The sequence below is a fragment of the Limanda limanda genome, chromosome 2 (assembly GCF_963576545.1).
Source record: "Limanda limanda chromosome 2, fLimLim1.1, whole genome shotgun sequence".
NCBI lineage: Eukaryota > Metazoa > Chordata > Actinopteri > Pleuronectiformes > Pleuronectidae > Limanda > Limanda limanda.
The window spans coordinates 29,093,914-29,115,345 of NC_083637.1; the positions used below are offsets into that span (position 1 = coordinate 29,093,914).

The 21,432-nt window shown below is 41.4% G+C and overlaps 3 protein-coding genes and 1 long non-coding RNA gene across 7 annotated transcripts; 2 read left to right on the forward strand and 2 right to left on the reverse strand.

Moving 5' to 3' along the window:
• The first annotated feature begins 1,966 nt into the window (after window positions 1-1,966).
• On the forward strand, window positions 1,967-6,373 carry LOC133027129 (CDGSH iron-sulfur domain-containing protein 3, mitochondrial-like). The gene is made up of 3 exons (XM_061094157.1): window positions 1,967-2,131; window positions 3,461-3,577; window positions 5,605-6,373. The coding sequence occupies exons 1-3, from the start codon at window positions 2,066-2,068 to the stop codon at window positions 5,791-5,793; spliced, it is 372 nt and encodes a 123-aa protein (XP_060950140.1). The 5' UTR covers window positions 1,967-2,065; the 3' UTR covers window positions 5,794-6,373.
• Window positions 2,456-4,923, reverse strand: LOC133027140 (uncharacterized). 3 transcript variants are annotated; one of them, XR_009683259.1, is made up of 4 exons: window positions 4,841-4,923; window positions 3,631-3,771; window positions 3,189-3,555; window positions 2,456-2,825 (listed from the first exon to the last, which is right to left on the reverse strand). It is a non-coding gene; the product is annotated as an uncharacterized LOC133027140 (long non-coding RNA). The 3 variants fall into 3 exon arrangements; XR_009683260.1 differs by lacking the exon at window positions 2,456-2,825 and having other exon boundaries at window positions 2,850-3,312; window positions 3,434-3,555; XR_009683258.1 differs by lacking the exon at window positions 2,456-2,825 and having other exon boundaries at window positions 2,850-3,555.
• Window positions 6,374-8,169: 1,796 nt separating the features above from the next.
• Window positions 8,170-11,614, forward strand: LOC133027154 (CDGSH iron-sulfur domain-containing protein 3, mitochondrial-like). The gene is made up of 3 exons (XM_061094182.1): window positions 8,170-8,550; window positions 10,770-10,886; window positions 10,974-11,614. The coding sequence occupies exons 1-3, from the start codon at window positions 8,464-8,466 to the stop codon at window positions 11,157-11,159; spliced, it is 390 nt and encodes a 129-aa protein (XP_060950165.1). The 5' UTR covers window positions 8,170-8,463; the 3' UTR covers window positions 11,160-11,614.
• Window positions 11,615-12,107: 493 nt separating this feature from the next.
• Window positions 12,108-20,208, reverse strand: LOC133027163 (polycomb group RING finger protein 2-like). Of its 2 annotated transcripts, XM_061094194.1 has the most exons (10): window positions 20,121-20,208; window positions 19,603-20,003; window positions 19,383-19,510; window positions 18,793-18,889; window positions 18,630-18,685; window positions 18,379-18,508; window positions 17,568-17,607; window positions 17,337-17,435; window positions 15,764-15,844; window positions 12,108-13,347 (listed from the first exon to the last, which is right to left on the reverse strand). In XM_061094194.1, exons 2-10 carry the CDS (start codon window positions 19,728-19,730, stop codon window positions 12,967-12,969), a joined length of 1,140 nt encoding a protein of 379 aa, XP_060950177.1. In that variant the 5' UTR covers window positions 19,731-20,003; window positions 20,121-20,208; the 3' UTR covers window positions 12,108-12,966. The 2 variants fall into 2 exon arrangements, with proteins under 2 accessions (XP_060950177.1, XP_060950185.1); XM_061094202.1 differs by lacking the exon at window positions 19,603-20,003.
• Window positions 20,209-21,432: the final 1,224 nt, after the last annotated feature.

Genomic DNA, 21,432 nt, shown 5'->3' on the forward strand with positions numbered 1-21,432 from the left:
TGTCAATAAATGTATTTTACTGAGTTGTTTTACATGTTCTCTTGGGTGTTGAATAATTTAGCAGTGAATAGTCTGTGTGCCTGACATTGTGTTGGAATTCAACACTTTTTTCAATGAAAGTAATTGTCAAAATAAGTTGTGATCTGACCTGTATGACACAGTTTTACTTGTTTTAATGTAGATATTATTACTTTAAAGGTTCAGTGTGTAAGACTTAGGTGAAAGGAATCTATAGGTAAAAATGTAATTTAAATAATCCTAATGATGTTTTCACTAGTGTATTTCATCTAAAATGTACAATTGTTTTCGCTACCATAGAATGCGCCCTCTATATTTAAATAGTTTATATTTACATAAGGAGCGGGTCCTCTCTATGGAGGCCTCCATGTTTTTTACACAAGTCCAAACTGGACATACAGCACCTTTTGGTTTTTAAGACAACTGAAGGTTTACACAGGTTCACTTTCATGTTTGGAAAAGGAGGGTGAGGTTAGGGGTGTTCAGCTGCAACATGCAACTTCACCACTAGATGTCACTAAATCTTACACACTGAACCTTTAACACAATAACGATATTAGTCGCATAATTTCTGTTCTACAGAGAGCTATTGCATTCTGCAGAGTTAAAGTGTTTCTGCAGATCAATGTGAGATCACGATGGAATTGACATTTGACCTTTGTTGATGTACAGTGTCATCACTGTATTTTATCCTATTTCCTATGTTTGTTTGACAATAATAAGTGTATTGATTCTTTAGTTAGAGCCAAAAGCATGTCTTATGATGTCACAAAGAACCTGACCTTTGACCTTTGTCCACCTAAACCTAATCAGTTCCTCTTTGAGTCTAAGTGAATGTTTGTGCCAAAGGGCGCACAGATGGAAACCCCTGCTGCCTCTAGTCATGGCTGCAGCAACTGGAGCATAAAGATCTTCTTGCACCATATAAAATAGAACAGATCTATTAAATTAAAATAGATATATCTGTTAGGAACTTAATTTGTGTAAAAGCCTCAGTGCAACATTCAGCATACAGTCCACCACATACAAAGTCCAGAGAGCATGTGCAGCTTTTAACTAGTATATACCATGTCATTCAGAAATAGTGTTCAAATGAATAGATTGAGCAATGATGGGTGTGTTTGATGTAAGCATAGAGGTTAGCATGACTCAGTGAATGTGAATGATGTGGCAGTATCTGTAATGTGTGTGTGTGGTGTTGGAGGATATTAGCGTTTTATTCTAGCTGTTCATTCTTATGATTTTGTCAAGTGGGCTGTTGTGATGGTGGGTGTTACAGATCAACCTGGACCAAGCTGTTATGTCAAAGGATTTGACAGCTTCAATAAAACATTTGTTTCAGATTTCAGTTGATAGGCAACATAAAAAAAGGGCATGTGACTCAAAACGTTTGATATAACAAATATTTTCGTAGGTAATCACAAATCCATTGCATAGTAACTAATAAATATATGATGTGATAAAGGGTCACTTTAGAAATGAAGGAGTAAGCAGCAGACGAAGAAGGAAAAAAGAAAAGGAGGAGGAGGATTCTTTTTTTTAAATCAAAACAATGACCTTGTTTGACTGGATTCAGGCACAAAAACACATTTCACAGCACATTGTACCATATATAATTGTGTACTTGACAAATAAAGCTACATTAATTCCTTAAAACAACAGTATTGGACAGGCGGGGCATCTGTAGCCGAGGCAATCTGCAAAGTTTAGCTCTCTGATGACACATGACATAATAAGTAACCCTCACCTCACCAAGTCACTACCTTGTGTGCAACTAGACCCTGTCTCTGTGAGTAAGGTAGATTGCTAATTTGACTTCTCCTATGAAAATGTTGACCTGTTGAAACTTTGACTGAAGAAGAAGAAAAGGAGGTGTGGTAGACAGTGGGGGCGCGGCTTCAGCACGCAGAGCTGTTTACAGTGAGCAGCCAATCAGCGGCGGACAGAGTAGAGGCCATGTTGGGTCGCTTCCTGTAAGTTTAGTGAAGGAGCCGCAGGGAGACTCGACGCCAGGAGAAGAAGTGACGATCCGACTCTGAGCCTCAGGATGAACATGAGCAGGCTGCTGCTGCAGAGAGGATCCAGAGCTCTGCTGCCCGGCTCCTCCTTCACGGTGAGACCTGCCTTCATCTGGAGCTTCTGTCTCCTGCGAGTGTTCACCACTCCAGAGTCATGGAGGCTGTGAGGCTGTGAGGCTGTGAGTGGGTGCTTCTCTCTTCTATTCACTTTTCTCTTCTGTACATAGAATGAACGAACGTGTATCGCACCTTCCTCCTCCTCTTCCTCACCTTCCTTCTCCTCACCTTCCTACTTCTATTTCTCACCTTCCTCCTCCTCCCCTTCTACTCCTATTCCTCACCTTCCTCCTCCTCTTCCTCACCTTCCTTCTCCTCCCCTTCCTACTCCTATTCCTCACCTTCCTCCTCCTCTTCCTCACCTTCCTTCTCCTCCCCTTCCTACTCCTATTCCTCACCTTCCTCCTATTCCTCACCTTCCTCCTCCTCACCTTCCTACTCCTATTCCTCACCTTCCTACTCTTCTTCCTCTTCCTCCTCCTCCTCTTCCTCACCTTTCTCCTCACTTTCCTCCTATTCCTCACCTTCCTTCTCCTCTTCCTCACCTTCCTCCTCCTCACCTTCCTACTCCTATTCCTCACCTTCCTACTCCTATTCCTCACCTTTCTCCTCCTCTTCCTCCTCCTCCTCACCTTCCTACTCCTCTTCCTCCTTCTCCTCACCTTCCTACTCATATTCCTCACCTTTCTCCTCCTCTTCCTCCTCACCTTCCGCCCCTCACCCTTGACACGTCTGCAGAGATTAGAATCAGAAATATTTATGAAAACCTGCTGTTGATTTATTTTGTATCATTGAACAAGCAGCTGATAATTAATATTTATTACTCGTCTATGTTTTTACAGTTTTATTTTGCTGTCCATGAACTGTAGCCTACTGATCATTGACTGCAAATAAACATGGACGACATGACAGTTCCCACAAAGTGTGTCGATCACCACCTGGTGGCTGGCTGCAGTAAAGGTCATTAACCCGACCATCTCCATGTTAGTGGATTAGTGTGTTATAATGTTAATTTTGCAACTAAGTTTACTTTAAATCAGTTATTTGATGCTATTAAAATGAGGTGTAACATCATGATTGACAGCTGAGCCTGACCTTTATATATACAGTCTATGAGCCTGACTCCCGATTGGTCAATAATGGGTATCGATGGGACCTCGCTTCGCAGACTCTGACTGCACATGGCGGCGTTTGTGTCTGGGATACTTAATCTTCATTTCTGGATAGTGGGGGGAAGTGGAAATGTGTTATCAATCTTTAGATACAGTGAATGATTCTGATATTTAAGAGAGAAGAAAGTCAGAAAGAGTTTATTGCTGATAAAGTTGATCTCCTCTCACTGTGCTGTGGGTCACATGTTGTCTCAGGTGCAGAGCTGCCTGCTCTCCACACAGCCTGTGCCTGCAGCCCGGCTGCCCTGCCGAGTGAAGGTGTCTGCTGGGAAACGCTACGCCTGGTGTGCCTGTGGACACAGTAAGAAACAGGTGAGGACATCACACATTATGGGGGGGCAGGGGGGTTCAGGTGTCAGACCCACCTGGAGCTGAGTGCCAGTCATGGCTCATTCACCACTCTGTGTCCAGTTTACTTTGAGACCAGTTTGAAAGCTGTTGAGAGACAATTTGCTTGTGGAGACTTGAATTTCTTCCTGTAAGAATGCTGAAAGCTGAGGCCGTTCCTTAGGATAATTGAAAGTGAAAGTCAGAATAATAGAACAGTAGGTTGTGTGCAAAGATCTAAAGTGATATAAAGAAGAGAACCAACCTGGATTCATTTAAAACATTAAAAAATAGTAAATATTAAATGCGCAATATTAAATTTTGCTGGAGGTTAATGTAACACACAGATCAGTCCTGTCAAACAACAGAACACTGAATATACCACAGGCAAACTGTGACCACCATCTAACAGTTTAATGGAGGTTATATACATATGACTAAGAAGTGGGGGAGGCAGATATCCTCCCACACTGAGTCTGCTTCTGTTTTTCTCTCTGCTCAGTGTGGGAACTTCTCTATAATATTGTGTCGACCTCAAAGTGCCTTGAGATAATTAACGTTGTGATTTTGCACCATACATATAAAACCGAACTGAAAAACTTCCAGTACTTCACCATAATATTTGTTTATACTTCCATTATACAGGCCTGATCAATAATTAAGTAGCAATACATTGAACAATCTTGTATATTACAGGCTAACTAAACACACAGCACCTGCTATATGCACTTTGGTCGCACTATTTTTATGACTTGATGACTGACAAGAACCAGCAGAGTAGACTATGTGTTGTCAGACAGACGTGTAGCTTGTGTTGTGTTTCTTTAGGCCTCAGCATATTTCCATGATCATCTTTGGGTAGTTCTGTGTTTTTATTAGCGCCGCCCACACACATTACTGTCGATAATCAACATATTTCATAAAAAACTTTATTTACAACTCATTAACTTCCAAATAGTAGTGACCAGAAACGTGTGTGTGTGTGTGTGCCTGTACTAGTACGAATATCTCTGTGAGGTCCAGTTTGAGCCCAGACTCTATAGCAGTGGTCCCCAACCTTTTTTGCGCTACGGACCGGTTGCATGTCAGACAATATTTTCACGGACTTGCCTTTAAGGTGTGGCTGCGGAGACTCACCACGGAGGCCCTCTGCTACGGCCTCTGGTGACATCGGTATATATTTATTTTTTTACGAAATTAACGAATTGTTAATACGCCGCCTCAAATTAATTATTGCGTGGTATTCACCTGGTTTGTTGACAAATGGGTCCGACAAATACCGTGTTGGTTTGTGTTCAGCGAAAAAGTGACGTGACCGAGACAAGCGTCTTGACATGCGTAAAGCATGAGTCATAACGGAGAGGATCCGGTCATTTTTCAAAATAAAACACCGTTCAGAATCAGATAATAAATAAAACAGAAAAAATTTAAGTTGCTTATTCTTTCTGTGCGGCCCAACCGGGCCGTGGGTCATTTGGTACCAGGCTGCTGGGGAGCACTGCTCTATAGAGTGCTGACATTTCTCACTCGGACATTTCTCACTCGGACATTTGTGTACACACATACACCTCCTCAGGAGGAACTGAGGAGGATCTCTGGAGTTCCATGCAGGCAAAATGATTTGACTGAAATTGTGATGATGCTGTGTACGGCGTTACCGACTGTACATCACCTTATGAATGTGATGACGTCTGATAGTTCATCCCAGAAACATAAAGCACCTCGTTAACACTAGTCGTCTGTAGGAATCCCCTTTTAAATTTCTTTTTTGTCTAGAGAATTACTCAATAGATGTGTGATATAATAATATAACATTTAAGGAGATGTAGCTCAGCTCAGACAGTGGGTGATTCCCACTTGGGTGTTAGGATGGGATCGATCACCTTTGCTGCTGATGATAAGATTGGTGTGTAGTGTTTTACAAAGTTCAGATCTCTCTTTGAAATGATATGAAGATAGTTACGAAGTCTGTGTATTCACCAGCTCTTTCTCTCTCTCTCTCTCTCCGTCAGCCTTTCTGTGATGGAGCTCACAGGACGGCCGCACCCAGCATCGCTCCTCTACGTTTCACCCCTGAAAAAGACGGGACCCTCATGCTGTGTGCCTGTAAGCAAACCAAAAACGCTCCGTACTGCGATGGCTCACACTTCAAGCTCATCTACCGGGATCTGGTGAAGTGGGTGAAAGGTGTGTTTAAATGAGCGGCAGTCCACGGGTGTGTCCCTGTGAAGGAATCAAACGTTTGACTCGACGGAATCATGTAATTCAGAGTTATCAGGGTAAAGCTCATTATTGTTGATATTGTGCATGCCATTATTTTGCTGTGGAGATGTGAAAGTAAGATATTAAACTGATATTGGAGCAGCTTCGGCTCATGGGTTAGCGCGGCCGTCCTCTAAGAAGAAGTTTGGCGGTTCGATCCAAGTGTCCTTTGGCAAGATGTAAAATTGTACTGTAAAGCGCTTCGAGTGGTCATCCGAACTATACAAGCACTATTTAAATAAAGACCATTTACCATAGCTTTCACTGATTTATCATCTTCTGAAATTTGCATTTTTATTACGTATTTTGTTTATTCTTATACAAATGTACACTATATGTATATAAAACTGTTGGTGGGTCCGTGTGATAACGCTGTTGATGCTGAAGCAGTGACCGTCACCTTGAATAGGAACACTGATGTCATCAGTCCCATCAGCCTCCTCACATTATCATTTTATAAAGACCTGACACTTTGTATCCATGTTTTTCAAAATATATTAAAGGAATATTTTTTTTAAATGTTCATAATTTTTTTATCTATTTTTATTCAGCCTTGTACCCTGATTTCTAGTTCATATTTAAAGTCATTAAATGTGTTCCAAATATTTTTAGTAAAATAATATACCGATATATGATTTTAAAATGAAATATACTCACTATATGCCTTTGTATATAATGCTAGGGGATATAGTGACAGTCTGATCTATTTGTAATTATTTAGTTTAGTAGAACTAAAAAAACTTTAGAGTTTTTGATTAATCCGTAGTCAGGTAGTGAACCGGAGCCTTTTGATAGTATTATTGAAATGTATTTTCTGTATTTCCATGACGATGAGCATGACCAAGTTGACAGTCGGCTCTCGTCTCTGAATGTTTCAAACAACAGAAATACTCCACATGGTTATGGAAGTTTTCTGGAAGCTGGTGAAAGGAGAACTCAGGCAGCAGCTGATGTCTTATGCAGAAGGTTTTAATGTAGACTTGATGCATCAAGGAGATCAGAAGGTCAAACAATATACAAACGCTAACAGAGCAACATGAGCAATTGTCAACCCCCAAGTCTGAAGATGTCTCCCACAGCTTCCCAGTATATCTTCCTCTACTTGTATCACCCATTCTAACATCCATAAATGACTGGAATTGCTGTCACTCTCTATGTTACATGTAGGTGTTCACATCCTATTGAATAGTTAAGTCTAAAGTATGAATCCTAAATCACGTGTCCTCACATCTTGCCACTGGTGAAATACCGGTTTAAGTTGGTGAGAGTTTAAGTTGTTGCCTCTCTGTCTGTGTATCTGAGTTAGATATGAAAGTCCCTCAACATTACCAACTACAATGTACTGTTGGTTGGTCCTTTATCTATAACCTGACTTTGGGTACTGCTGAGAGAGAAGGGAGTACCTGTGGAACTAGACAGGCTCTATTATCCTGTAGATATATAGTGTTATATACATATATATACATATATAGTAATATGTGAGGATGGTAAAAAACTTCTCAACACACACAATGTTCTGCTATTTGAATGGATTTTCACTGGCACTGAATTAAAGGATCTAATCATACTCACTGTAGTATGAAACTTGATTTAAACATGGCCTTGGCATTCTGTGTTTAGGATAACTCATCTAAATTGATATGGAACAATATAACATACCTCTCTGGTTTGTGTGTGTGTTTTTTTAAAATCAGCTGTTATTTATCGATAAGGGAAATATCATGACTACAGGTAAATGTTTGCTCTTTCTAGTTTTGTGCTTACATTGTTCCTGCACTTAAATCTTTGTCAGTGTCCCAACACTGCATCTCAAAAATATTGTTACATTACATTTGAAATTGAATGACATAATGTCAAATATGGCACAGATTAGTGAACACATCATGTCTGTGTCTTCCGTATTAGCTACAGTATTGGACTTGAATGTTAAAATCCTATAGGGCTTTTATTGAATCATACATTTTTTCAGTTATTTCTTTTGCCAATGACTAGACATTCAGCCATGAAGCGACAATACAATCCAATTTTAAAAAGCAAGATCAAATTAAATGGAATATAAGTCAAATTACTTCAACACACACAACTTTAATTCATTATCATTGAAGAATAAATTAATGAAACGTCCTCATATAACACATAGTATATTATATATTATTATTAATATTAATTATTATTGTTTTTAATGAGGGTCGATGTCTCCCCATGCAAATCAAATTCAATCACAAAGGACTAAGAAAACCTTTATGAATGTGACATTTACCAACTCTCAGTATAAGTTGAATCTTATCTATTTCTTCATTTCATCTTTCAGTCACTCCCAAATCGTAGAGCGACAACCGCCTCCTGATTGGCTCAGCGGCTGACATGTGACACAGGAAGTGGATATCACTGATCGCCTCGGTCGCAGCTGTCAGACTGTGACATGTTTGTGTGTAATTGCCTGTTGTGTTATTGTTGTGTGTCTGTTTGACTGAGCTCTTACTCTCTACACAGCTCAGACTGGTGCCGCCTCTCCCCGTTTGTCTGTGCGTGTCTGTGTGTGTGTGTGTGTGTGTGTGTGTGTCTACAGCAGTGTCCGTGTTGGAGTCCCACCTGTCAGGGGAGGCATCATGAACTCGCTGGTGACTAAGTTAGATCACATGTGGATCAGCTTCACCTTCAGACAACCTCGGCTCCCGGCTGCAGCAGCTCCCAAGGTAAATATAGTCCCCGTGCTCCGCTGTAAACAAGGTGCTGTTCGGCTGATCACCCGCTGTCTGTGAAATCACTGCGCATCCACTCACTGCTAATTACAACAACAACACTGAAGAGACTGCTGTACACTGCACCACATTACAGACATGCACGTTTTCTACTCAGTACTTTCAATCACCTCGTACTTAGAATATCTGTATTGTCAATATCTCCATTAGCAAATGCTACTTTCTAGTGACAGGTTTGTAGTAGTTCTGGTGGCGAGACTGTTATCTATCTATCTATCTATCTATCTATCTATCTATCTATCTATCTATCTATCTATCTATCTATCTATCTATCTATCTATCTATCTATAAATATATCTATCTATCTATCTATCTATCTATAAATATATCTATCTATCTATAAATATATCTATCTATCTACCTATGTATCTATCTATCTGTCTGTCTATCTATCTATCTATCTATCTATCTATCTATCTATCTATCTATCTATCTATCTATCTATCTATCTATCTATCTATCTATCTATAAATGTATCTATCTATTTAGATATCTATCTCTCTAGCTTATCTATCTATCTATCTATCTATAAATATATCTATCTACCTATAAATATATCTATCTATCTATCTATCTATCTATCTATCTATCTATCTATCTATCTATCTATCTATCTATCTATCTATCTATCTATCATCTATGCACATTTGAGTCATTCCTTATTCACTGTTACCTCTGAAGCTTTGAGCAAAGACACACATTATTAAATATATTTTGAAAATTACTCTTTGTTCAAGCACATTGTTTTCTTCCACAAGAATATAACTGTAATATGTATTGTTAGTATTGTTAGGAAGTGACTATTGAGAGGACAGGGGCCCTTGAGGGGCCAATCATATTTCAGCTTTGGCCAGTATCCCCTGGCCCCTCCCTTGGGTCCGCCCCAACCACACATGTGCAAATGTAAAACCAAATATCGCAGGTCAAGCTCAAGTTCACCAGAGTTGAACTCCACAGCCGTGCTGCAATTTGCCTCGCCACAGGAAGTCAGTGTTTTATTCGCCCACACAGATCGGGTGTTGATTGCGTATTTGTGAATGGGCCCTAACGCTTCACACACCTGTTCTATCAACACCTGATGAGACCTCTCCTATAGACTGTTGTTGCACAGTAACTCAGCAGCTATGATGGACCTTTTACATCAGAGACATGTTGACCTGTCTCAGGCCCTTTTCAGACATGACCTGCGGAGGGTCTCAGGAGAATTTGGTCCAACCTTTCTCCGTAGTTTGTCTTTCACACTCACGGTACAACAGCAACAAATCCTCCACAGGATTCAGACAAGGGGGTGCAGCAGGCAGGATGTAATGGATGAATTCTGCCGCAGAGATCACGTGATTTTGTTTAGAGTTCATCGACACTGTGTCGGCTCTTATCACCACCTGGATTATTGTATTAACAGTAGGTCAACTTAAGTGTTAGTAATGACACTAATTAAGTTTCTGTTTGGTTTAGGTATAGAGCTTTAACTGATGTGACTACTAACACCTCAATCAAGTTTATTTTCACCTGTGTTTATCTACTGTTTCTTGTCAAAATGGCTGCTCTGTGGTATTAATAAATACCTGTGTTTTGTCAAAATGCCTCATTTAAAAAAGAAAAAAGGCGAGTTATGTGTTCCCTGTATCTCCATTGAGGTTTAAACAATCTTGACTTAAAAAAATAACAGGTCTGATATGTTGAAATGTTTCCCACCAGCTGATTGGCTCCATCCGGTCTTTATTTGAAATACAGCTTGCTCTAGTCTAGTCGATTACATTTAGCTCAGGTTAATGGCGGGCAATGCTGTTAGCTGGAGGTGGTTTCATAAGGGCACTGTGTGACCATGGTGGGGGTATGCATTTATCCTGCTGTGACCTTAAAATGTCTGCGGTGGAAAAATGTCTGAGAATCTTAAAGATGCAAGTTGTGCCACCTGAACTGCAACTGAACTCACCAGTGAGTCAGGGAGATGCCAGTTAGACGAGACACTTCTGAAAACATGCAGGGCTTCAAACTCTATCATATTTAAACTTTAGCATTGCTCAAAGGCCGAGGTTAATACTTATTAACTTTTATTTTAGAAAGCTGTCAAAGAATGTTGTACTATTGTAATCCCGCAGTGTTGCAACACATATCAGAAGAAACTGAGAACACTGTTGAAATGTCCACAGGTGCAGCTCTCCACCCTCCCTCCGGATCCTGTCATCCCCTCTAAGAAGCCTTTCAAAGTGGAGCTGGTTGGTGGAAAGCGTTACTCCTGGTGCACCTGTGGGCAAAGTAGGAAACAGGTAAAATGTCTTTAATGCTATCAAATACACTCAGTTAAGTTAAATAAAGTCCTATGTGTTGTTTGATCACACCTTTTTATATTCCAGCCTTTCTGTGATGGAGCCCATAAACTGAAAGCCCCGGGCCTGTTCCCGCTCCGTTTTGTTCCAGAGAAGGACACCTCTGCTTGGTTGTGCGGCTGCAAATACACCAACAACCCACCGTACTGCGATGGCACACACAAGCAGGACTTCATCGTATCTGCAACACTACACGAGCAAAGTGACTCGTAAACCAGCAGGATCATTGCCAAATGATTTTTGGTTTTGGTTATAAACCTCCTCCTGGTCAAGGAGCATTTACTTTAAACATGTTTTGCACATCAGTATGGTCCTTGAACACAGCTCACATGACATGATCTGCCATGTTGGGTGTGTGAATATTGTCAGTATTTCAAGCACTACATGGGATGTGTTCTGGGTAAGATTTTTAAAAAATCTAGGGAATGGTGTTCCTGAAGAAAAGTGTCAGCTAAACACACTGAAACATGTGAATGAAGCAATTTATGAATTGATCCTATAGAGACAAAGGCAGGGTGTAACTCTGTTTTCTCTTTTATCCTTTGGGATGTGTTCATGTGCTTTTCTTTATTGAAATGAAATGCACTGCATAAACACTGATCTGTCAGATTGTCCTACCAGTAAATAAGTTACTACTGTATCAACCAATAAATACTTCATCTTTATAATCGTCAGTTTTTACCGACACTGTTAGATGGAGGCTGATTCCACCCTTGTACTCTGAAAACTGTTTGAGTTGGGTGTTGGAATGACGTGTAGTGGGCGCTCTGTTATTTAAAACATGAATACGTCATATTAATATCAGGATTTAAAGAATTCACTACATCTGTTTACATTTCATGGTTCTTCATGTCTGCTGTCAGATGCTTTGACACCTGTTGTGTGGATCATTTCACACAGAGTCCCTAAAGACTCCTGAACCTTCACTACACAGATTGTGAGAGATATTGAGTCATGTATCAAAGCAGCGTAATGAGACTGGGAAATTTCAGACTTTCGTCCTTAGATATATATTGAATGTATACATATAAAAGTGAAATGTAACTTATTTAACTTGCACAGTTGTGTTCTAATCTGTAATCTGTATACTATACTACTATAAAAAAGTTTTACAGTACACACAAGCTACTGAGGAATCAAACAGGACAGTCGGCTCAGAAAAACCTAGTAAGTAAACATTTTATTGACCTAAAACATGCACATATGGCTGATAAAAAAAGTATCAGTTTGTTGAAAAGAAACAAAGGGAATGTTGAAAACGATGGAACTACGACATACATGGCCAAATATTCAAATCCCTTTTGAGTTCTTCGAGTGCCATGAGAGAGGGAACATGGTCTTCTGACAGACGTTATCAGCTTGAAAGCATGGTAGTGCTTGGAAATGTGTACATAGAAATGCTTCTCCTGCTGGAAAATACTGGTTTGGATTGTGTGATCTGACCTTACAAAGTGCATTGACAGTTTTATGTCATGGGTGTGTTACCTGATGAGCTTTTACTGGACATTTATACAGCAGTTATCAACATGACTGTTCAAAGGCAAGGATCAGCTTCTTTTTTACTTTACATCCAACTGGAGCAGTGACGTGCACTTTGATGCCTTACAGCATTTTGTCACACGGTTTTTTTCTGGAAGCCAAACCAAAGTTGAAAGAACAATGGAAATGAATCAGACCCACAGCATATACGATACAAAACGATTACAATATCTTGTATAAAAGATAAGTTTATACATATGTATGCACACATGCTCACATTTGATACATACTGTACAGTTTGTATGTGTGCACCGTTCTAGTCTAACACACATAAACACACACGCACACACACACACACACACACACATACATACATACAAGTGTCTATTTGGCTGCACTCTCAGTCTTTGCTGTTGAAAGGTGATAACAGTAATCTGGCCCCCATTTGTCCAGAAGGAGAACTCAAGCTCCTCCTTTTGCTCTGAAGAAAAAAAGAAGGGAGCAATTCAAACACTGTCCTCCCTGCTGCGCCGTACACGCGTTAGGTCGCCGGGGGCAAACCGCTTTTGTCGCCACCCCTCGCCTCCTCTTTGCCAGCTCCGGAGCTTGTGCCATTGACAGTCACCTTGCGAGCGCTGGCGCCCTGTTTGGATGCGAGAGTGTGTCGCTGAGTGTTGTTGGGCACAGAGGTGCCGTTGGCGCTTTGGATGGCGGGAGAGGGGTTGTGGGAGGCGGGGCTGGAGTGTGAGGAGGCTCGGGGCGGGGGGGCTGCAGCCGGACTGTGGACCTTGTCGCTCTGGGAGTCGCTCTCAGACGTGGGACTGGTGTTGACGCCGTCAGAGTGGCCCTGAGCGGCAGACTGGGACGGCCTCCTGCGCTTCCGGTTGGGTTTGACCAGATACTGCAAGGGGATGGGTCCGGTCTGCAGAGGAACACAGGCCATCATTACAGTACCTCCGGTTTTATAATGTGCAAAAATGTACAGTTGATTACTTTAAATCAATTGTTAAATACTAAAGCTAGCAACAACGATTGATCTTTTTAACAAGTACTGCATGTGAAGCCAAAGACTGATGCATGTATATTTGGTAATGGATGGTAAATGGATTTGTATTTATATAGCGCTTTTCTAGTCTGATGAAGACCACTCAAAGCGCTTTACAGTACAGTTTCACATTCACCCATTCACACACACATTCATACAGTGCATCTACTTGCAGCACTTTGTTATTCTATGGGGGGCTATTGAGGGTTCAGCATCTTGCCCAAGGACACTTCGGCATGCAGATGGTTCAGACTGGGGATCGAACCGCCGACCTTCAGGTTGGAGGACGACCACTCTACCCCTCAGCCACAGCCGCTCTCATGTCTATTGTGCCACACGGATGCATTGTTGTCCAACTATTAAAAACGTATGGATGAGCCTCACTGTTGCACTGGGTGACAACGTGCATCATACATTGAACACACAGTTACACACTTTGTTTGACACAGTCTCTCCCACCATCCGGCTGCAAGAAACACAAGCACCAAATGTGTATTCATCCGCTGCCGAAAACAGTCCCCAACACATGCACTACTATGTTTGAGCAGTGCCCTTCCCTTTGTGCCTCATGTTGTTTATCACATCTAGAATCTGTAATCATCTGTACATACAGGGAAATAAAAGCTGAAATTATGAGCTCTTGTCCCATGTTCATCTTTTGATATTAAACCCAAATGTCTGTATTCAACTAAATTGGCCTTCTCTTTCCCATTCTTACATTGTAAAGTAGACACGATTTCTAACATGTATGTAACAGCAAAAAACTGTTGTCCATGTAAAACTAAAGTGGAGCAATGGTGTTCCGAGCACAGAATCCCTCCTGTGTATGTGTGTGTGTGTTTTGTATTAGAACAGCTGTTACAGGCTCGTTTCTTGTGAGCCTTCATGTGCATGTTAGTGCATGTGACTGAGTCCCTCCCTGTGAAATCTCCAGCCCTCAACATGTTTAAAAAGCAAGATGGCAGAGTCCAGTTCAGCTTTTAGGCAAAGTGTTAAAAGGTCTGTATTTATATAGAGCTGCTCTAGTCTTGATGATCACTCACAGCTCTTTACAGTTCAGTTTTGCCATTCAGCCCTTCACACACACATTTATACAGTGCATCTTGATTGCCCAAGGATACTTCCGCATGCAGTCATAGGGGACACGGGTATTGAACTATTGGGAGATGTGGAGACTGGGATCACACCAACAACACTGGTTGAGGGATGACCCGCTCTACCTCTTAAGCCACATCGACCTTCCAGAATTTCCTTCACTGAACAAACCACAGTCCTCAACTGAAAAGGCAGAGGAACAACCACACCAACATCTGGCTTTTGTCTTCGGTGTGAATTTCTAGATTAAATGGCATTTTACTCGTCTTCCACCACTGCACAATTAAACCCAAAACACTGCAGTTCCACCTTTTTTCTTCTAGCTGCTAGCCACCATGCAGATCTGCTGCAAAAGTGAGCACAGCCTTGAAATAAGAAGCTGCAGGAAAACCAACCTGCAAATGACTGATCAATTTAACTAATAAGCAGAGCAGCTAACTGGACTGGTTTCTGTCAGCCCTACTGTCCTCAGGGGAACTTTACTGTCATGTGCTTCTGGTTGTGTGTCTAGGAGCTGCTCCCACTGGCCCAGCATGTAGCTGAGGGGAAAGATGTGGCAGGGGAGGCTTTTGTTTTGGGCTGAAATTGCTGGTGTTAGGGCGACATCTAGAGGCAAAATATATTGTGTATGCAACCTCAGATCTTTTGCACTGCCACTGAAGCTACAATGTGATTTATACATGCAACTAGAATATGAAACTAGAAATTAAAAACAGCAGAAAACACTCAATCTTGTTTGGAATCTGTGTTACACTAGTCTGAAACACTGAACATCACAATCAATATCTCTCGTTCTCTCTCTCACTCAGCTGCCTTCTGACCAGATACAGTTTTAAGGTTGATTCAATATCAACGCTGATGACCCCATTATAAACGATAATTTTCTTCAATGGGTAAAATATTTCTTTATAGCTCTGAGTGCATTAATCAGCCTGTCTGGCTCCTTCTCTCTCTCGTGTGGACCCAACGGTCTAAACATGATGAACAAGACCCAAAATAAACACTGCAAGCGTATTACCTGATCACTATGATCAAATTACGTAAAGAGAATTTGTATAGGAACAATTCTTCATATACACATTTGATCACTCTAGCCATGATCACTATATCCGGATATTACGTTCAGCATGCCGTGTGCTGAACGTAATAAATCTAAAAACATGCTCAAGAAAGTTCTAATTTAAAAGCAGTCACTCACCCGTCTCCACTCGTAGAAGTAAGCAATATCCATGAGTGTGTAGTAGTCCTTCAAGGGCTCGTCCCCGTACAACACCTCCACCTGTAACAGACGAGTCGCACCATTCAAAAGTAAGGTTAGAAGGAAACCCCAATCTGCAACTCATCACTTCAAAATTTAAGGCAGTGAGACGAGCTTCAACCACTCAACCCGAGTGAAGCATACACCTGTCATTTCAGTAACCCAACAAAGTGTCACACTAAATTCTGACCTGTTTAGATGTTTCCAACAGTATTTCTAAACTGATATGTTGTAGCACTAGTCACTGTCAACTCAACCCCACTAATTACTGCTTACAACTTGTAGATACACACTAAATAAAAAATAAAACATTTCCTTTAAAACAGACCAACTTAAATCTCTTATGATTCCAGCAATACCAGTGTGTCAGCAGACACTAACTGGCTGATATTCCAGCTGTACTCAAATACTGAGTCATCACTGGAAAAGTCTCTGACTGAAGAAGAGGGGTTCTGTGTTTCTGAAAAGCTCAAACATGACACTGATGCTTTGTTTCCCCAACTGAAGCTCAGTACTACTGCCGTACAGTAAACAGAGTAAATCCTCATTTGAACACAACACTTACTCAGTCTTCACTGTGAGGTTTTGATTTGAAAGCATTATACAAGGAAAAGGGGGAAAGAAGGAAAAGGGCAAAACCCAAAGTGCTGCACTGGGAGACAAACTGGAGCCAGTTCTCTTTACGTCAATATAAATATTCCTCACATCAACAGCAAATCTTATCGACAAATTTATGTTTTACCATTTTAACCATCATCCCACAGGCTGTCTATAATAAACCACATGTTAGACAGAGAGGAAACCAATTCAGGTCAAGGTTATAGTGATTCCCCCTAATGTGAAATCTTACTGGCTCCATAAAGACACTGATTGACACATCATTTCTGACCACACCTTCTTTACAAGAATAACACGGGCATACATTTACATTTCTTTGTGAATAATGAGAAAACATATGCCATTGTAAGGTCGACAACTTTCATAACACAGCGTATGTTCTTTTTGGTTTCTATTGTGGGATTTTGTTTAGAATTATTTTTTTTATCCTTTTTTTCCCGTTGATGAAAGAAACTTGAAAATACAAACAAAATACAAACAAATACACCTACATAAATAAAACCCTTAAACTTGAAAATGATTAAATGTGGAATCAAACAAGGACAAAGTAGCAACTATTGTACATCAACCAGTGGCCTAATGCAGCATTTTACATCTATTTAATTCTTAAAACTATATATTTTGACCTGTCCATTCATTGTGAAGCAGCATCCCTTAGTGTGAGCACAAATTGTAAGATTTGAACCTCGGTTATGTATCATGCTGCACTGAATGCACACACACCACAGTGCTGACATCTGTAGCAGTGTTTGTGTGTGTGATTCAGTTACTTTGGAATTAAAAAACTCTCTCCCCCCTGCTGTATTTATTGTTATTATTGTGTTAGACCCCTGTAGTTTGCTACAGAGTCAATATGGGAGGAGTTGCTGTGTATGGATGCACTGTGTCTAATTACCCGATAGTTGTTGGGAATGTCCATCTTGCTTCGCAGGAACTTTGCTAAGTGCATGACGGACATGGCTGCCGGGCACTGCAGGAAGCGTTTACCATTGGTCTGAGAACAAAGAGAAGAGTAGAGAGGGGACACATTAATCCAGGGTGACGACCAGAAGAACCACACCAAACATGTGGGATGGAGGCTTAAACTACTGCTTCACCCAACACCTTCTCTGAAATTAGGTTCTACCTTGTCTCCCTCCATCTCTGAATGCTGCATCTCATTGTTTCTGCAGAAAAACATGAAATACAAAGACATGGGGTTAAAACTATTATTCACAGTTCTTTCCACACAAACAGAAAATCTGATTTAGGGAGACGTACAGCAGGATCGACTGGAACCCTTGTGTCTCATTAGCAGTTTTCAGGCATGAACTCTAGAGAATGTCTTTCATGCATGAAGAACGCAGCAGGAGATTCTCAGCTCACAACAACACAGAGACATCTCTGCAGCGTGCTGGTCAAAACCCACTCTGAAGATCACATGTTTTTTGTTTACAGTTCATCGACAGCGGCCCGTATCAGCTAAAGCTCTCCCGAATCTCATCTGTCCGAGTTGACATCTTCTTCGTCTTCTACGTGTGTGAAAAAAAATGTTCACCCCGAAAGATTTGTGGAGGGGGGGTGCTTGGTTTTTGTTTATTTGTTTTGTTTCCATTGCATGTTAGAAATGTCACAAACGCCCACCTGCTCAGGGTGATTGGAGGAGGATCTCCTGCTGTATTCTCACATGGGCTCATTTGCCCATTCATTTTTAGGAATGGGGCTGGCAGGAGGAACTCTAGAAAATGTCCACAGCAACCAACTCAGACATTTGTGTCCTCACATACAGCTGCTTTCAAAACTCTGGATAATCTCCTGAAATTATCCATAGTTCAGAACTCGTCTGAAAGCAGCTATACAAAGTTTAAACAGGTCTACTTCCAGTGGCATATTTCTGCAACTATACCATGAACAGACCCAGAATTTATTTATGTAAAAATGAGAACTGAGCGACTCACTTATTCCTCTCGTAGAACTGTATGGACAGACTGATGATTTCATCCTCTGCTATGTTAAACGTCTCCACCACTTCCCCTGGCTCCAGCACGCGATTCTCTGCGTAGAAGTCTCGCCTCCGTTTCATTTCATCTAGTTTCAGAGGGGAAAAATGCATTATTACATAGAACCCTACGACAAAGACCACCACTATAGACTAAGAGTTTGCCTAAAAATAATATGTTGACCAACATCCTTATAAACACGATCTTACCTTTGAATAACCCCGGAACAAGCTTATATACAATATCTTGAAGAGTTTTGTCCGCCCTTGGAAAACAAAGAAAGATTCACGCTATTAGACATGACACACATTGCAATCAGTGATGTGAGTTTGTGTTTATTTAAGAGCCCCATTGTAAGTCATCAAAAGTTACCTGATGCTGAGCTGTGGACACGTCTTGTGCACCTGGACGTCACATCGAGGACAGAACTTATTTGTCTCCAAGAAGGCAACGATGCATGTTTTACAAACTATGCAGAGAGAGAGGACACAGCTGTTAGAACACTGACCTGTATCATCACCAGTTATGACAAGTTGTACATGGACTGGACTCTGTGTTATAAACACTTGCAATTCAATGTACTATATGAACACATTTTAGATTTGACTGTTGAAATATTGACAGAAAACCTTCAAATATAACCCAATAAATTCACCACCTGCCTCCACTGTTACAACCACATTAAATCAACACCTTAAATTGAGCATCAACAAAAACACAAATGCTAGTTGTCATGCATTACACTATTATTATGCAAAAATGTTCCTGTCCAGTGGGCCTGGCCGGAAAATCCACATTAATGGTGGGTCACATATTAGACTCCACATCCCACAGTGTGCAGGGGGCTCTGCTCACCGTGCACAACACTGTGGGCTCTGTGCCTAATCCTCTCTGGGGTTAATAGTGGAAAAAGCTGTGTGCATGCATGTAGTGCAGTGTAACGCTTCATGAGTGGAACTTACAGGAGTGCAGACACTCTACGATGGTTGTAGCATCGATCAAGTAACCAGCGCACAGTGGACATGTGAGGTGGGGGTTCACGTCTGTGATTTTAACCCGGTTGGGCTGCATTTTATCCATCAGGACAGATCTGCAGGGGAAGCACACGACAACATGAGAGCTGCTGGCTGCACAGTAGAACACTATGCATGATGTTGGTTGGGACTATGGGTTCTCTCCCACATTGAGGTGGATGAGTGGCTGCTCTCAGACAATGTCTGCAGCTCGTCCTTGGGACAGCAGCAACAAAGAGAGGGAGCTGCTGCAACAAGAAAACTCCTCGGTTGACATGTTGCAGCGATAAATAACATGGAGAGAGCAGCAGCCGAGCGGCTGCTTGCAGTCTGCGAGGAGGTGGTGCACAAACAGCCGACTCCTGCTCCCCCTGTGTGGCCTCATCCGTGCATCAGCTCCGCTCCTCGAGCAGCGGAGCAACAAAGAGCGGCTCGTTTCCCCGGAGCTCCGGCGGCCCACCGGGCCCGAGAGCGAGCGCACCCGCTGCGGGCGGCAGCACCGAGGGGTGCAGAGCCACGGGGAAATCACAGTGGTACACAAAGCAGCCATCTTAAATTCACTGACAGGCTCTGTGTGAGGAGGAGAACAAGAGACTGAAAATGTGACACCGTCCGCAGTGTGAGCGGCTCAGCACACAGCGGCGCGACGAGCCGGACAAAGAGCCGCCGCCGAGGCGTCGTTCCTACCTGATCCGACATGTAAGCTCCGCTCGGCTCCCACACACGATCCAGATCAATTATCTGGACTTGGGCAGAATTTGCAGCAGCGCCAGAAAATGGCTTTTTTCAGCCCCGTCAGAGGACTGCCCATTTTGGATCACGTGATATTATTTTGTCGCCTCGTTCACGGGGCATGAGGGGGATCCTCCTGCGGCCTGCTGCCTGTCTGCAGCCTCATGTGTCTGTGTGTGTCTGCAGCCTCACGCCACCACACGCATGTGTCTCTGCTGCATGTTGCTTTGATTCGTTTCTGCCAGGAGCCGAGCTGCTGCTCTGCCTGTCTGCGTGTGGCTCACACTGAGTTACAGTGCACCGCAGAGGAAGGAAGGGAGAGGGCCTGCAGGCCTCACGTCCAATAACTGCACAACTAGGAGTCCTGTTACTTTTTAATCTCAAATCTTAAATCTTAAAGATATCACTAAAATTGATTAGTATATAAAAAATGAATAAAACCATCAACCCAGTGATATTTCTATAGTTACGAGAAGAAATAGTTTTAATGGACAGAGAAAGGGATGCAAATGCTATTGAGGTCACTGACGTCATGTTCTGGGTATTTGGGTTTCTTCCTTGAATTCTACAATTAAAAAAAAAAACATTCCGTTTTTTTCAATAACTGTTTTGAGACTACATAGTTAGGGAAAAGGCATTATTTCCACTCTGTTCCTGGTGGTGTCCTTACACAGCACTTATACCTCCATGTTTGTAACTAACATTAAGAGGATAAATAAATAAAGTACACCTGAAAACATTTGAAGAGTTGTGTCCTGGCCAAAGGGAATACAAATAATTACAATATATCACTAAAATTGATATGAAATAATAGATATAACCATAATCCAGTGATAGTTCTATTTTTACAAAAAGATAAAGAAATAATTTTAATGTACAGAGAGACGTTTAGGTTATAAATGTCTGATCAAATACATGACTGTGTAAATTATTCTTAGAATGGTATAGAGTAAAGAGTAAAATAAAGTTAACTGAGTTTACATTATAAACAAAATACAGGTTTACATTGTTTTGATCATATATCATAGATTGTTAGAACCATTTTAATCTAAATGAGATAAGAAATATCCTCCTCCAGGTCCCTGCTAACCACAAACAGAGCTCAGATTTAAAGACAGGACAGCGACAATAAAATATGATGACTACAGTGAAGTGTTTAAGTGTCGACATTTGTGACCACAGTGTAAAATGTGTGATGAGAGCTTTCTCAGTCACAAGCTGGAAATGTGCTTCAGTTGTGTCGTCTCCAACAGATGCTTGAGAAATG

Coding starts and splice junctions, on each gene's coding strand:
- LOC133027154 (XM_061094182.1), top strand. CDS start 8,464: ATGAACTCGCTGGTGACTAAGTTAGATCACATGTGGATCAGCTTCACC. Junction 8,551..10,769: donor CGGCTGCAGCAGCTCCCAAG/GTAAATATAGTC, acceptor AAATGTCCACAG/GTGCAGCTCTCCACCCTCCC. Junction 10,887..10,973: donor GTGGGCAAAGTAGGAAACAG/GTAAAATGTCTT, acceptor TTTATATTCCAG/CCTTTCTGTGATGGAGCCCA.
- LOC133027129 (XM_061094157.1), top strand. CDS start 2,066: ATGAACATGAGCAGGCTGCTGCTGCAGAGAGGATCCAGAGCTCTGCTG. Junction 2,132..3,460: donor TGCCCGGCTCCTCCTTCACG/GTGAGACCTGCC, acceptor ATGTTGTCTCAG/GTGCAGAGCTGCCTGCTCTC. Junction 3,578..5,604: donor GTGGACACAGTAAGAAACAG/GTGAGGACATCA, acceptor TCTCTCCGTCAG/CCTTTCTGTGATGGAGCTCA.
- LOC133027163 (XM_061094194.1), bottom strand. CDS start 19,730: ATGTTATTTATCGCTGCAACATGTCAACCGAGGAGTTTTCTTGTTGCA. Junction 15,845..17,336: donor ACATTCCCAACAACTATCGG/GTAATTAGACAC, acceptor CGTCTGTTACAG/GTGGAGGTGTTGTACGGGGA. Junction 13,348..15,763: donor ACTTCTACGAGTGGAGACGG/GTGAGTGACTGC, acceptor GTTCCTCTGCAG/ACCGGACCCATCCCCTTGCA.